At 36.6% G+C, this 16,741-nt stretch overlaps 2 protein-coding genes across 2 annotated transcripts; one reads left to right on the forward strand and one right to left on the reverse strand.

Annotated features, from left to right (window-relative positions):
- The first annotated feature begins 3,993 nt into the window (after positions 1-3,993).
- Positions 3,994-7,043, forward strand: LOC311286691 (uncharacterized protein). Its single transcript, XM_084402947.1, has 5 exons — positions 3,994-4,188; positions 4,850-5,140; positions 6,220-6,280; positions 6,578-6,625; positions 6,823-7,043. The coding sequence occupies exons 1-5, from the start codon at positions 4,029-4,031 to the stop codon at positions 6,890-6,892; spliced, it is 630 nt and encodes a 209-aa protein (XP_084259073.1). The 5' UTR covers positions 3,994-4,028; the 3' UTR covers positions 6,893-7,043.
- A 915-nt stretch (positions 7,044-7,958) lies between these two features.
- smim28 (small integral membrane protein 28) lies at positions 7,959-12,007 on the reverse strand (the record flags this gene model as incomplete). Its single annotated transcript, XM_084402930.1, has 2 exons — positions 7,959-9,535; positions 11,903-12,007. The coding sequence occupies 2 exons, from the start codon at positions 12,005-12,007 to the stop codon at positions 9,113-9,115; spliced, it is 528 nt and encodes a 175-aa protein (XP_084259056.1). The 3' UTR covers positions 7,959-9,112.
- Between the last annotated feature and the right edge of the window lie 4,734 nt (positions 12,008-16,741).

A 16,741-nucleotide genomic window follows, 5' to 3' on the forward strand; every position in this document is an offset into this window, starting at 1 on the left:
GAGAGCCACAGCCAGTGACGGTGCATGGAGAGCCCCTGAAATCTGTCAAGGCCTTCACATACCTAGGCAGTACAGTGACCTACACAAACTCCTCAGATCTGGAAGTTGAGAGGAGAATTCAGTCTGCTACCAAGGCTTTTGGCTCTCGCGAGAAACGCTTTTGGAGCTGTCACGACATCTCGTAAAGCACAAAAGTGAAAGTCTTTAATGCTGCTGTACTTCCTTGCCTGCTCTATGCCACCGAGTGTTTAACGCTCTACAGCAGGCATATTAAAATACTCACACGAGTTCAGCTACGTCATCTACGTGCCATCTTACACATCAGATGGCAGGATCGAATCCCAGATGTAGAGGTAATCCAACGAGCTGGCTCTGTCAGTGTTGAAGCCCTTATTACATCATCACAATTGCGATGGGCTGGACATGTGCGCCGGATGAGTGACAGCCGACTGGCCAAAGCAGTTTTTTACGCAGAGCTAAAAGAGGGCAAAAGAAGCCGTGGTGAAAATGAAGCCACATTTAGTGAGATATTTCATCAGAGAACAAAATAACTGATAAATAATTGGTTTACTTTTGCTATTATAAATGGAGCATGCATGATAATATTACAGATACATTATTATTTATGTTTATGGTTTGTGTTAATGCCCATCTTTAAGATTATGCAACAGATCTTATTAGTTGTAATATAGTGTGTCAAGTTTAAAGATGCAGAAAAGTGCCTAGATATTAAAAGTATCTAAAATCACTGCTAAATATCACACTACAATACAAGATTAATTGAAAAAAGAAAGAACTTGAAATCATTTTAATTCATGTGTATAGATTGCAGAGTGATACTTGACCCAGTAAAAATGACTTCCAAAAATCCTGAAAATAGGTTAAAGGGATAGTTCAACCAAAAATGAACATTTTGTCATTATTTACTCACCCTCCAAACCTGTATGAGTTTCTTTCTTCTGTTGAACACAAAAGAAGATATTTTAAACAATGTTGGTAACCAGACCGTTTCGGTGCCCCTTGACTTCAATTGTATGGATGAAAAAAAACATTTCTCAGAATATCTTCTTTGATGTTCAACAAAAGAAAGTCATATTTGTAATGGCATAAGAATGAATGATGACAGAATTTTCATTTTTAGGTGAACTAACTTTAAGATAAATGTTAAAGTGTGCTCCCTAAAAGCACAAGTGTCCCCTTCCTGCATGTTCACATATTCATACGACAAAATATTCTGGGGGCCATGAAACTTTTGTTAAAATGATCAGAAATGCTGGAGGTGGCTGGCAACTTTTCTTTTAAACACTGACGGGGAAAGAGTAAATATGATATTGTATTTTCGATCTACCATACTGCAGTGTGCAACAAGTGTCTCATACCAGCCACAGAGAGAACGCACAGAGTAATGTTATAACTTTCAACACACTCAAACATATTTTAGTATGATTGTTGAGACGTCGTGTATTTCGCAGCGCCCTCTGTTGGTGGAGTGAACCTGTGCTCTCTGCTTCTTTCAAATCGGTATTGTTTTACTTTTGAACGTATAATTAAAAAACACTGGGACATTTCAGGTGACATTTCCAGACAGGTTCAAGCCACCAAAAACAGGACCTGTCCCTGGAAAGCGGGACGTTTAGTCACTCTAATATAGACTGACTTGTGTTCCCCTGAGAGGCGCATCTGTGTGTGAAATAAAAGAGTTTGAGGTTGTTGTATGAAGGCGGTTTTATGACACTGTGTGTTGAGTATGAAACGTTGCGGTTTGGTTTTCGTGGAACTGGGTGACAGCAAGGTCTGAGTAAATTACAATAGTGACTTTGTGCATCTTTTAGACAGTCGAGAACACATCTAAAGAGTCCTTTTTGTCTCAGCTGGGATCCAATGTCATGCACAGGTTATGTGACACCACAGAGAACCAGATTAGACGTGTAATTACTAACTAACTAAATTTTATATAGTAAATAATAAAATCAAATAAGGGTTTCACAGTTTCTTGTAATGAGTTGGTGTAGTGGTTTTCAGTATCATACACAAATACAATTATTTTTAAAATTACAGTACATGCTTCCAAAACTATATTTTAGTACATGAATTAATAAAGGATTATTAAAAGAAATAAAAGCAAATGTATTAATTTAATGGGGTATTATTTCTATAACTATTGTTCGTCCAGAATATTCTGACTGTTTACATGCATAAAAGTCTAGTTCATATTTATTTTGTTACTATAGATAATATTTAATATTTAAACATAAATTATAATAATTCCACATTTAATCATATATAATATTTTCAACTTTTAAAGTTGCCTTACTAAATTACAAATTCAAATAATCCAAATAGTTTGGTATTATCAATTACTTTTGGCTTTGATTGCACTCAAAAATCATACGTTTAGAGTATTTTTGCTTTGATGGCAACTCTAAAAAACTCAAAACTCTACTGAAACCCCCACTGCAATTTCCACCGAAACCTTCACCTCAAGCCCCAGCGCAACCTCCACCTCAAGCTCCACTGCAACCTCCAACACAACCTCCACCTCAAGCCCCACCCTAACTCCCACTGAAACCTCCACCTCAAGTCCCACCGCAACTTCCACCTCAAGACGCACCATAACGTCCACCCCAATACCCACCAAAACCTCTACCACAAGACCCCACAAGCCTCCTCACAAGCCCTATCCCAAGCCCCACCTTAACATCCACCTTTAAGCTCCACCACAGGCTCCATCACAATTTACAATCACCTGCAGGAAAATAAAATGAACAAATAGCCTAGTAATTTATGAATGGTTAAAAGGCTCATGTCATACACTGTATTGTATTTTTTCTCTTTTCTCTTTTTTTGTTTGTTTTGTTTGCTTCTCTGACATAATTATACAGTTTGTTCAAATCTTCTGAATGTATAATGGGTTGTTTCATGTTTAATTCCATTTCAATAAATGTAAAGCAACATCAAAACATTTGCCTTTTTCGATGAAACTATAACATTTTCACAATTGATAATAATAAAATGAAACACACAAACCCATTTCTGCACAACATAAGGAGGGTGGGTCTAATAGTGCATTGATTCACACGTAGCTTATTTGTCAGTAAAATCTGTGTTCATGGAGAATTCTTAATTCATAAATAATTGTGCACTAAAACTTCTTCTAAATGTAGGTTACATTTGATGAGCTACTTTTTAACATAAAATTGGAGGAAGTGACTAAACTAAACTATTAAGGCTATAAGAAACAATGAATTACATAACAAAATGCAGCCTGTCTATCTGTATGCAAATACCGGACAAACGGGAGGTCTAAGACAGGATCGCATATAGTCTAGGGCTATATAAAACTGTTTCTTGAGTTTTAACTGTTTGTGAGAAACACACTTTAACAGGAAAAAAATGGAAAGCCTGCATGCGTATACTACGTACTATAACGTGTACTAATTTTAATCCCAACCTATTTGACCTGAAATGCATTGCCACACTTTCCACCCTGCATGGGAACAAACTAACTAGACTAGTTGTATTTTTGATCCAGAGTAAAGCAAAATCTTGCTTACATCATTCTGTTTGGGTTTTCGTATCGAAGTGGACCCATGAAGACCTCTAATATAGGCCTATGTTTCCTACGTGACAAACTCAGTTCTCCTCCCAGCATTGTCCCGTGTCCCAGTCAGTCTGTCCAGATCTTTTTATGCTGTAGTCTAGAGGCGTCACATAACCTGTACACGACATTTGATCCCTTCTGAGACAAAACATTTTTTCAGATATTACCGTCTGCACAAAAAACTTCATTGTCTTAATTTCTTGAATCTGTGCACTGAAACCAAACCGTAACACTACATACAGAACATAAAGTGGCATAAAACCGCCTACACACACACTGATACACAACCCTCTTACTTCACACAAGCCACTGACGTATTTGAGGTGTAATAGATGGACCATCTCAGGGGAACATGTGGGGCTATATCTACCCATTCGGCTCATCCTCTACTTGCAAATACTCCCGGTAAGAGAAACACAGAGAGATCATGAGTATCCATCCAAGCATGAAGATGTTGGCAGCTGTGGTTGTTTTATTCCTGGCGGTCGGCATGAGTGACAGCGTGATTCTGAATAAATGTGAGCTGAAGCAGGAGCTTCAGACAGGCCTTACCCTGCCTCCGAATATGACCGACGTGCTGGCACAGAGTAAGCGTCCATCTCTAAATCCAGAGCTTAATATCTGACTTGAGATACCGAACACTGATGCTTCTGTGTGTATTAATATAGTTACTGTTTCACAGTTTGCAGGTGAGCATATAGATTTTTTGGTCACTTATATGGAAAAAAGTGCCGGTGATATTCTTCAAAATTGACCCTTCAGGTTTCACAGAATAAAGGCTTATGCACACCAAGGATGATAATTATAACAATAATGATGAAGATATAGTTTTTAAAAATTAAGTTTCCAAAAGGGAGGTTTCGCAGTGATGCCAGAAACATTTGTGGTTCCACAAAGAACCTTTCAGTGAACCATTCTTAAAAGAATATATTTTTTAGAACAATTTAAACATTTAAAGAACCTTTTTCCTCAATAAAGAACTTTTTGTGGAATGGAAAGATTCCATGGATGTTAAAGGTTCTTTATGGAACCATAGATTCCAATTAAGGACCTTTAAAGTCCACACCACAGCTATAACGATAACGGCACTGAGGAACGATATCGTTGGAATCTCTTTCAAGGACAATTTTTTTCTGCAGCGCACGCTTAGAATAAACAGAACAACATGTGCGTTGGTGTGGATGCTAGTCATCGTTATCGTTTATTGTTCTTGTTGCGAACTTGCCTTATCTGAAACTCTCTTTACAGTCGTGTGCCATGTCCAGCTGACCTCTAACTTCAATACCAGCGCCATTAAGACGATCACTGAGCCAAAAAATTCAGGTGAAAGTCATGGTCCTCGTAAGGGCAGGTCTGCCAAGAGCCAAGGAAAAAATAAAGGCCGCCCCTCCAGTAAAGTCACCTCTCCACCCCACTTGGAAAGTGCCGAGGACAAAAATGAGGTCTGGACCTTGTACGGCTTGTTCCAGCTTAGTGACCATGTGGTGTGCAACTCTACCCAAAGTCATTCACTGAACCTCTGCGGACTGACCTGCAACAGTGAGTATATTCACTTTTACTCAACACGGATGCTTTAAATTAATCAAAAGTGACAGTAAAGACATTTATAATGTTACAAAAGGTTTATATTTCAAATAAATGCTGTTCTTTTGAACTTTCTATTCATCAAAGAATTAGAGCAGCACGAATGTTATTTTTGAATATATTCAAATAATCACAGAAGTAAAAAATTGGTTCACATATAAACACTTAAAATAAATTTTTGAAAGTAACTTGGCACTTCAAATAACAATTGTATCGAATGAACATCGTTACACCAGTAGGTGGCGACAAGTGACCGTAAAAAGTATATTTGTCAATGAATCATTCATTCAAGAGAAAAACACTGATTCATCTAGTAATGAACAAAGTGAAGTATTTGAGAGAGTCATTGAATTATTCATTCAACCCGATTTTTTAAAATAATTCATTCAGATTAATCAATCATGTTAAATAGAATGCAGCAATTAAAATTTTGTCAGAACCTCTAGTAAATTACATGTTATTTTATTTAGTTTGTCTGTTCAGAATCGTGGGATAATTGTGATCTCTGTTAGAAACAACAACAAAAAATTAATTCTCAATTTATCTAGAATCGTGCAGCTCTACGAAGAAGCCTGAAAAATAATTATCACGGTTTCCACAAAAATATGAAGAAGCAGCACAACTGTTTACAACACTGATAATAATCAGCAATGTTTCTTGAGCAGCAAATCAGCATGTTAAAAAGATCATGTGACACTGAAGACTGGAGAAAATGTGATGCTGAAAATGTTCAAATATATTATACAACAGAAATTTTAAATTTTAAAATGTAAAATTAAATAAATTTTAATATTTCACAATGTTACTGTTTTTACTGTATTTTTGATTAACTGAATGCAGCCTTGATGAGTAGAATAGACTCTATATATGTGTGTATGTTTGTTTGTGTGTGTGTGTGTGTGTGTGTGTGTGTGTGTGTGTGTGTGTGTGTGTGTGTGTGTGTGTGTGTGTGTGTGTGTGTGTGTGTGTGTGTGTGTGTGTGTGTGTTTGTGTGTGTGTGTGTGCTCTTAAATTAATGTGATTTTTTTTTTCAGAGTTGCTTGACGATAACATCAGTGATGACTTGGCCTGTGTCCAGGTCCTTATAAATAAAATGTGAGTAAAATCTATTTTAATAGTACATATAAATATCAGGAAAATGCTATTATCGTATAAAGCTATTGTCACACTACAGCTTAATTTCTAGTGTAGTACTTTAATTATCTGAGCTATAATACAAAAAAATATACATTATTCCTGAAATGTGTTTGTAGATGTTTGAATTATTGTTAATTTTGCAGACTGTAGGCCTAGTGTCAACATTTATTCCACATAGAAATGATATTAGTAGTGAATCCTGATAAGGCAGGCGAGTGCAAGTGTCCTGAAACTGTGTTCATCTGACTATCACAGGACTGCAGTGATTCCTGACCCCAAAACTGCTAAACACATCCGTAAAATGTAAGTGAATGAAACCTAAAACACGTTTAATATACAACAACCAATTCAATACAGCAATTAATGGAAAACATGAATGCATTTACTGTGTTTGCATGTACGAATATTAGAAACTGATATAGCGGTCTCTACAATAGCTGTGAATAATTTATTTTCTAAAACGCATTCAGTCTTTAATGTTTAATACTTTCCTTTGACAGGATCTCTTTGATCTACCAGCCAGAGTGTGTCAATGCAAAGGCCTCTACATACTTCGCTGACTGTCCATAATCATGAGTTTTAGACCTCTTGATTTGCATCCTGAACCTCGATTTCCCCTGCTTTACTTTTACATTTATGCGCATTTATGAACTTAGCTTTAGACATCAAATCCTGGCACAGTTTGTGTGTCTTATTCTGTATGAGTCATTAAATCCTTTTGAAACACAGTGATGTGCTCATGAATTTAATTCATTCCTTCAGTCATGTACATTGTGGACAACCCAAATCAGATGTAAAACACATAGCTTTTGAGAAGGTGTGTAAATTTATGGTTGGTTTAGTGAAATTATGGATTGGTGGTTCTCTAATTTCCGTGGTTAAGAAGAGTAAGTTACGACACGCTATTGTTTCCCTTCCTCTTAAGTATTTAGTACATAGTACATAGATCATCCACTAGATGGCATGCTTGTTTTTATTAAATAAATGGCACCCTTGATTTTTGAGTAGTACTGGGATAATAAAACACAAAAATATACAAATATTTTATAATAATCTGTTCCACATTCATCACAGAATGCATGTCAGCATATATCAACACCATTAGTTGTGTCAGATATTTATTATTGATACTGACAAATCCAGCCTTCACTTCGAGTATGAATACATTTTAAACAGGATGGTTTCAAACTGGTTTTCAGCTCTGGTCAGAAAATCATAACCATAACTATAAGTAAATGCCGCAGCCGTTTTGTTTTTCTGGTGTTGCTAGCTACTAACCTGAGCTGCTAAAAATGAGAGGAAAAGAAATTCATGCAACAACATTTATAATGTAACACACACACACATACTATATATAAAACTTTTTCAACAAATGTTGCTGAAATATTAAAAGAGGACCTTAAGTATGTTTTCCTGTGTAATGTAGACAATGGGAATATGTAAAAAAAATAAAAAAGTTCAGTGACACTTAGTGGTCTTTAATGTGGTCTTTATTAGAAATACTTTAGAAGACTACATGACTGAATGATGATAATGCAAAACCTGTCAGGACTGTGATTTATGTCTGAATACAAACAAGGACTGATGCAGTCATGCAGATATAAAAAAGTAGCATGTTAACTGACTGATCTCTACTAATTGTGCTACAACATAAAGTGTGTCTAACTAGGCAGTATTTCAAAGTAAAACACATGGTGATTACTTCCTGATAACACATAGCCTACATCTGTAAATACTGTACAAGCACAAAGATTTACTCTCATGACAATGTATAATACATTGTTTAAATTCAAAACTAATATGAATATCGAGATATCTTTTTATTCTATGTATGGTTTTAGTACATTGCCGTATAAAAGACCAATTTCAGTTTAGATGAGGTCCTCACTTTAAAGGAGGACCGGGGCTAATTGTCACATTTTTATTCAAGTGAATATTTCTCACTCTAGGCATATTTTTAGAAAATAGACCCTTTTCACATTTCCGGGTTTCTCAGAAGCGGAAGTCGTCAAGGTTGGGTAAACTTCTGTAGCGGTGGAAAAAAAGACTACATTAAATATACTTTTGCTCAAATAGCAAAAGAAAAACTCCACAATAGAGTTTTCACAACTTAAAAAAAAAAGAGGGTAAAAAAATAAATAAAGATTGATAACGGCAGTCAGATTTAACTGTTTTACGTTACTGTCACGCTCACAGCAGTGATGTGATGCAAAGGTAATATAATACAAAAGTATAGTGTAATAAATATACATACATAAAAAAAATTAAATATAAAAAAAACTGCAGGATTTAAGATGCTGATGACCGTTAAAACGCGTCATCACAGTCTGTGAAAAGCGTCTGTTAACTCGGTCACAGACCTTAAAGGGGTGTATAATGCCCTTTTCACGAGATGTAAAATAAGTCTCTGATGTCCCCAGAGTGTGTATGTGAAGTTTTAGCTCAAAATACCCCACAGATATTTATATATAGCATGTTAAAATTGTCACTTTTTGAGGGTGAGCAAAAACGCGCAGTTTGTTGTAGTCCTTAAAAAGCAATTTCTTTAAAAGAAAATCTCTCCCTTTGCTTTGAACTTTGAGCGTTGTAACTTTGCAGATGTTGTTTATGCTCAAACAGCAACATTACACACTAACTAAAGTTAGAATAGTGTTATCGTAATCAACCACCCCTTTAACGTTTTTCACCGTTGTTCAACAGACAGTTGAACCAGTTCTGGAGAAAATAAGCATGTGTGTAACTGAGATAATCCGTGACAACTAGCCCCGGTGTCTCTACAATAGACTTCTCTCAGACAAACTCCCCTCTCGCCTTGAGCTCCGGACACAGTTTGGCCTCGAGGTCTTCGATCTTGATGGACTCGACGTCTTTGCCGCTGCTGAGGCTGGCGGCGCGCGTGATCTTCGTCAGCGTGTCCTCGTAGGGCGGCGGGAGGTAGACCATGAGGAAGACCCCGTCAGACATGTCCGAGCTCATGCTGTTCAGCCGCTCCGCGTTCCCAGTGAGTGACGACAGAATCTCGGCGTTGCGCTCCGGGTCCTGCAGGTCTAGTGAGATGATGTTGCTCAGTCCGAGCTTGTTCTGTCTGAATCTTCGGTAAAGAAGGACAAACGCGATGCCGAACACGATGAGAGTGACAAGCGGGAGAACGACGTACAGGATGAGTTCTGATTTCCCGTTGTTTTCCATCGAAAGCTCATTCCAGTGGTAACCCTAAAGGGGCATAAAGGACATGATTTTGAACATTTGTATTTGAAGGCCTGCATAGTCCTAAAAACCCTTAAAAAGGATAGTTCATCCAAAAATTTAAATGTAGTCATCATTTACTCACCCTCATGTTGTTCCAACCCGTAAGACTTTCGTTCATCTTCGGAAACAAAAATGAAGATATTTTTAATGAAATCTGAGAGATTTCTGTCCCTCCGTTGACAGGCTTCGCAACTACCATTTTAATGCTTCATAATTTCATAAAGAGATCGTAAAACGAATTCATTTGAATTGAGCGGTTTAGTCCAAATTTTCTAAAGAGACACGATCAATTTATATGATGATGAACAAATTGAATTTAGGCTTTTTATTCACATATAAACATTATTCAGCAAACATAAACAGAAGCTCAAACGAACATGCTTGACGCACGAGAACAAATCTCTTGCTGAAGCTCAAACGTGCTGCGTAACATGAGAATGAACCTCATCGGTTCTCGCATGTCATACGAACACGCTTGAGCTTTCGTTTACCACAATTGATGTGTGAGTTGATGAATGCTTAAATGTGAATACAAGACTAAATTAAATCTGTTCGTTATATAAAGTGATTGTGTCTCTTCAGAAAATTTGGACTAAACCACTAATCTAAGTTTTACAATCTCTTTATGAACTTTTTGAAGCATCAAAGTGGTAGTTGCGTAGGTTGTCAATGGAGGGACAGAAATCTCTCAGATTATGTCAAAAATGATCTTCATTTGTGTCCTGCAGATGAACAAAAGTCTTGGAACAACATCAGAGTGAGTGATTAATGACAGAATTTTCATCTATGGGTGAACTCTCTTAAAATCATACATTTTCATACAAATCAAACTTCATATGAAATCGCAAAGGTAAGTTACTTTTTTTTCATTACATTGGGTTTGTATTTCCTTTGCTTTACTGGATGGAAGGCTGGTTTCAAAGCCTGACCAGCTGAAAAGTGTCCAAAACCCTCTAAAACCAGATAAGGCCAGACTGGGAGAAAAGCTTTAACCAGCAGTTTTCAGATAACATCTGAATATATACAACCAGAAAGACATGAAATACAAGAATTTCATACAAGAAACTTGTAGAATTCCAAACCAAACATTTTATTCTCTAGTTGCATAAAAAAATAAAAATAAAAAAAAAAGAGAACTATATATATGTACTGATGCTAGAACCAAGAAATCAATGATTTGAAGAAGCTACAATGAATAATCAGAGCGTTTTAAGCCTTAACAGAGCCACATCAGGACTACGGTGAAAAGTGGCCTTGGAAAGTTTTCCAGATAAGAAGATATCTACGAATGGATCCAGTAATTTCTCTAATGGCCTCATTCCACAACCTCTTTCAATAAAAGTTTCTTCAACTCATCTCTTGACCAAATCTGAAAACAGCTCCCAAAAAACACAAGGGTAACTTGCTTTTCTAATCCAGAACCAGTGTGTCCACCATAACTGGACTGCATCCCAAAATCTGTTCCTTCTTCCACCGTTTTACCAATGCTAATCACATAATGCTGCTTTTCAGCCAGATTAGATATTCTGGTGCTTTAAACCCCGTAGTTTATGCCAGAGCACAGTGTCACCTCAAATAAACCCCTATGGAGATCACAACTGAAACTTCAAAAACATCCTCACCAGAAATTTCAACACAAAACAAATGTCTTGAGTTGATTCTCACATGAACTGAATGACTGAAGCCAGAGGTACTGCAGGTCAGAGTTATTATAATTTTGAAAATTATTATTTTCAATTTGTCCTTTTAGCTTTAATTATTTTTCACTCTTACTTTCTTAAAAATAAAGGATCCCATTGGGTTTTTTACAGCGATGTCACAGAAGGACCATTTTTTTGGTTCCCATGAACCGGTCTTAAAGGGATAGTTCACCCAAAATTGAAAATTCTGTCATCAAACAGTTGTGAGGCACCATTGATTTCCATAGTATTTTTTTCCCCCCATACTATGTAAGTCAATGGTGCCCCACAACGCTTTGGTTACAAACATTGTTCCAAATATCTTCCTTTGGGATCAGCAGAACAAAGAAATGTATATAGGTTTGGAACAACCTGAGGGCGAGTAAATGACAGAATTTTCATTTTTGTTTGAACTCTCTCTTTAAAATAACCATTTTTCTTAGTGTGGACAAAATTGTAATAATCTAAATAACCTTTTTCCACTATCTAGAACCTTTTGTCCAACGGAATGGTTCTTCATGGAACCGGTGATGCCAATAAAGAACCTTTATTTTTAAGAGTGTAGTTTGAGTTTTTCTGTGTCTCAAAGAACATTTCTGTGTCTAATCTGTCATTTTCTGTGCTACTTCTCTAATTGGGATTGCTCACGTACCTGTAGCCGTTGTTTCACCGTAGGCGGTGAAGGAGACCCCGAAACCCAGTCATCTCTTCCAGCTGGTCCAAACTTTATCCAGCTGCTGTCCAACAATCGTCGCATTCTGCCGTTGACCGAAGAGCTTCGGCTGATGATGGAGAGCGCGAGCTCAGCGGATGAGAGAGACAGACCAGCAGCTGTCTAAAGAGCGCAGCGGGATAACAGCTGCATCTTGTGTCTGTCTGAACTCAGAGTGTGTGTGTGAGAGAGAGAGAGATGGAGTTTGTGTGTGTTAAGTACTGTCTCACATGCTCGCACATGCAGATCAGTGGAAATCAGGCCAGCGGTCAGCCAATGGCGCGGGACGAAAGAACACCCGAAAGGCAATCATTCGGAGATTTGTGCTGTGCGCAGCTGGCCTATATTTAATAAACAGCAGAGAGCTGTCAATCAAACAAGTTGCAGAGCTGCTGGGGCAGCAGGCGCGTGCGATGAAGTGTGTGAGTGTGTGTGTGTGTGTATGAGATGCACGTTAACATGAACATCTAGGAATGGTTCAGAAGAGGCAGCTGTTGCTTTAAGATATACTTTTTGCTTTGGAGGAACTTAACCCTGCAAGGCCTGATATAGCAAATAATAATAAAAAAACGTAGCAGTTTATTGAGCCTTGGCAAAACATACCGGAAAAAAGTTTGCATATGTGTTATGTTTTGTATGATATTTGATTCATCAGGCTTTTATGTCCTACAGTGAATATAGAGCTCACACTCGAGGAAAAAAAAATATGCTGATTTTTATATGTCCAAGATGAAATTCTGAGAGTTTGTAATGTAAATCAATGAGATTCTTTATTCAATTCAATTTAATTCACATTTATTTGTACAGCACTTTTCACAATACACATAATTTCAAAGCAGCTTTAAAGAAAATGTAAAGAAAATTATAACAGTATAGTTATTTTATATATATATATATATATATATATATATATATATATATATATATTACTTGAATAAAGTGCATATAAATATCATTTGTCAATGCATATCTCCCAATAATATGTCTTAGTAAGATGATATTTAAATGCGTAGTTTTATGATTAAAGCTCTATAGTTTTAATCGTGGGGGTAAACTATATAATGTAATTGCAATAAAATGATGATTGAGAGATGAACAAATAAATGTCACTCAAAAGCCTGATGGATCATATTGGATAATAAAACATAAATGATGGATAATCAAGTAAACCTAAGTTGCTTCAGTCTGGGAAGTGTTCATACTGAAATGCTCCTAACAAAATGAAAGTTATTTTTGTGTTTATAAAAATGATTAAAGATTTCACAGCAAAAAGACACAACTTAAAGATGGACATTTTACAATGATACTAAAAGGTCTTTAAATTAAAACTTATAAACTATTAATAAGATGACAGAAGGGTATGTTCAGACGACAGAAGGCTTTTCAGCAAAGTTTTGATCATTTGAATGTAATATTTATGTATCAAATATGCAAATAAATGTGCATATCAAATATGATACAGTATAGGGTTCAGAAAAAAGCAGGAGAAACTCAACAGAAACATGCAGATGTGAAGTCTGGTTGTGTGAAATGAGCTGAGCCACAGTCAGTAAGAGATAAAACTGTACAAGCCAAAGCGGCATCAATGCGATAGTCTCATTAGGACTAAAGCTTATTACTGATATGCCGTGGATCACTGTCAGTACATTTGCTTTATTAATGTCTGTGATCCTGCTCCAAAACAACAAAATAAACACGGATTCTGATTTCTCAACATTTTCACGTGAACACCAGAGTTTGGTTTTTACTATATTGGCATTAAAATGATTTGAAATTTAATCTCTACTCATTGACTTATTATGTCCCCAATATTATAATGTTAGAAGGTTCAAGACGTGAAAATGTGCAATTGTGATCATAAGGAGCTACTACCTTATCTGACCTACTTTTGTTGGTGTAACCTGAAGCACATTTGTCCGCATGATTTTTTCCTTTGAAACACAAAATTGTGTCCGCTGATGCTTAATATGAACGCAAACTGTTTTTACGGATGAATTTCAGAAGCAGAACAATCCTAATATCTGGGTTTGTAGGGGGCAGCTGGGATTGAGCATTTCAGGTTTAGCAGAGGCCATGTTTTTAATAAGAGATATGGACATTTCTGTGCAATTGAGTCGAAATCTGTGACGCACACGTGAAGGTTTTCCAAAGAAATTCACTGACCATTAATGAGAGTTTCCTGGACGTCCTGTGAAGCCGTGGATAAAGCAATCATGCAAAAAGAGGTTTATTATCGAGACACTTTAATCACATGACCAGACAAAACAAACCAGAGGGATGATGACAGCAGAGCGTGAACACCACATTAATTTAAATGAACACACACTATTGCTCAAAAACAAAAAGAACGGCAAAAAAACTGAGCCTGAACTAAAATACATTTTAATGTTGCAGAAATAAACAAAAACAAAAAAATAACCACAAGTTATTTGGACTACAAATCAAATCAAATCAAAAATACAAAAATTTCTAAATAAAAATAAAATAATTGTTTTATATTTTATTATATTTATATATGAAAAATCTACTGAAAATATAAAACTAAACGGAAAGTAGAAAGACATCTAACTACAAATTAATACTACTAAAAATAAGAACATTAGTAAAAAATATATATATATATATATATATATATATATATATAAATATTATATAATATAAAATATAAAAAATAAGTAAAGATATACTTAAAATATAAAACTGAAACTACAAAAACACTTGACTACAAATTAATAATACTAAAAATAAGAATATTAGTAATATATATATATATATAAAACTAAACTGAAACTAGAAAAACATTTGACTACTAAATAAGAATATTTTTTTTATTAAAAAAAATATATAATAATAATAATAATACATAAAAATACACTGAAAATATAAAGATACACTGAAAGTACAAAAACAACAAACCGACTACAAAATAATAATACTAGTGGTGGAACGGATCACAAAACTCACGGTTCGGACCATATAAGGTTTTTGAGCCACGGATCCGATCAGCAAAAAAACTATTATATATATATATATATATATATATATATACATACACAGTGCTGGTAAGAATTATTTACCCCCTTGGTAAATATGATCAAAGATGGCTGTAAAAAATAAATCTGCATTGTTAATCCTTTTGATATTTTATTAAAATTAGATAACAGCTCTGAGTGTTCTCCTATTATGCCTGGATGAGTTTGGAGAACACCTGACAAGAGATCAGAGACCATTCCTCCATACAGAATCTCTCCAGATCCTTCAGATTCCCAGATCCATGTTGGTGCTGTTATCTTGGAAAAAGGAGGTTACAAAAAATATTTACTAAAAGGGGGCAAATCATTTTTCCCAATGTGTTTTGGAGAAAAACATATATTTAATAATGTGATTTTCCCCCCACTTAACCCTAACCCTAACCCTTACTTAAATAAAAGGTTCCGTTTTTTTATTTATTTTAAATAAATTATCAAAAGGATAAACAATGCAGATTTATTTTTTACAGCCATCTTTGGTCATATTAACAAGGGGGCTGTGGTCGATTTTTTCCCTATTTCGCACCTGACCTAAGTCTGCCTGGGTCCCGTCTACAGTCGACGTTAGTTTCTATGGGTCTCGTCTACAGTCGACGTTAGTTTCTATGGGTCTCGTCTACAGTCGACGTTAGTTTCTCTGGGTCTCGTCTACAGTCGACGTTAGTTTCTATGGGTCTCGTCTACAGTCGACGTTAGTTTCTATGGGTCTCGTCTACAGTCGACGTTAGTTTCTCTGGGTCTCGTCTACAGTCGACGTTAGTTTCTATGGGTCTCGTCTACAGTCGACGTTAGTTTCTATGGGTCTCGTCTACAGTCGACGTTAGTTTCTCTGGGTCTCGTCTACAGTCGACGTTAGTTTCTATGGGTCTCGTCTACAGTCGACGTTAGTTTCTATGGGTCTCGTCTACAGTCGACGTTAGTTTCTATGGGTCTCGTCTACAGTCGACGTTAGTTTCTCTGGGTCTCGTCTACAGTCGACGTTAGTTTCTATGGGTCTCGTCTACAGTCGACGTTAGTTTCTATGGGTCTCGTCTACAGTCTACGTTAGTTTCTCTGGGTCTCGTCTACAGTCGACGTTAGTTTCTCTGGGTCTCGTCTACAGTCGACGTTAGTTTCTATGGGTCTCGTCTACAGTCGACGTTAGTTTCTATGGGTCTCGTCTACAGTCTACGTTAGTTTCTCTGGGTCTCGTCTACAGTCGACGTTAGTTTCTCTGGGTCTCGTCTACAGTCGACGTTAGTTTCTATGGGTCTCGTCTACAGTCGACGTTAGTTTCTCTGGGTCTCGTCTACAGTCGACGTTAGTTTCTATGGGTCTCGTCTACAGTCGACGTTAGTTTCTATGGGTCTCGTCTACAGTCGACGTTAGTTTCTCTGGGTCTCGTCTACAGTCGACGTTAGTTTCTCTGGGTCTCGTCTACAGTCGACGTTAGTTTCTCTGGGTCTCGTCTACAGTCGACGTTAGTTTCTCTGGGTCTCGTCTACAGTCGACGTTAGTTTCTCTGGGTCTCGTCTACAGTCGACGTTAGTTTCTATGGGTCTCGTCTACAGTCGACGTTAGTTTCTATGGGTCTCGTCTACAGTCTACGTTAGTTTCTCTGGGTCTCGTCTACAGTCGACGTTAGTTTCTATGGGTCTCGTCTACAGTCGACGTTAGTTTCTATGGGTCTCGTCTACAGTCGACGTTAGTTTCTATGGGTCTCGTCTACAGTCGACGTTAGTTTCTCTGGGTCTCGTCTACAGTCGACGTT

The sequence above is a fragment of the Rutilus rutilus genome (assembly GCF_951802725.1).
Source record: "Rutilus rutilus genome assembly, chromosome: 2".
In the NCBI taxonomy this organism is placed as follows: domain Eukaryota; kingdom Metazoa; phylum Chordata; class Actinopteri; order Cypriniformes; family Leuciscidae; genus Rutilus; species Rutilus rutilus.

Excerpts from the sequence above, each read along its gene's own strand:
- LOC311286691 (XM_084402947.1), top strand. The coding sequence starts at position 4,029 with ATGAGTATCCATCCAAGCATGAAGATGTTGGCAGCTGTGGTTGTTTTA. Across the intron at positions 4,189-4,849 it reads GACCGACGTGCTGGCACAGA|TCGTGTGCCATGTCCAGCTG; the intron begins GTAAGCGTCCAT and ends CTCTCTTTACAG. Across the intron at positions 6,281-6,577 it reads CAGGTCCTTATAAATAAAAT|GACTGCAGTGATTCCTGACC; the intron begins GTGAGTAAAATC and ends TGACTATCACAG.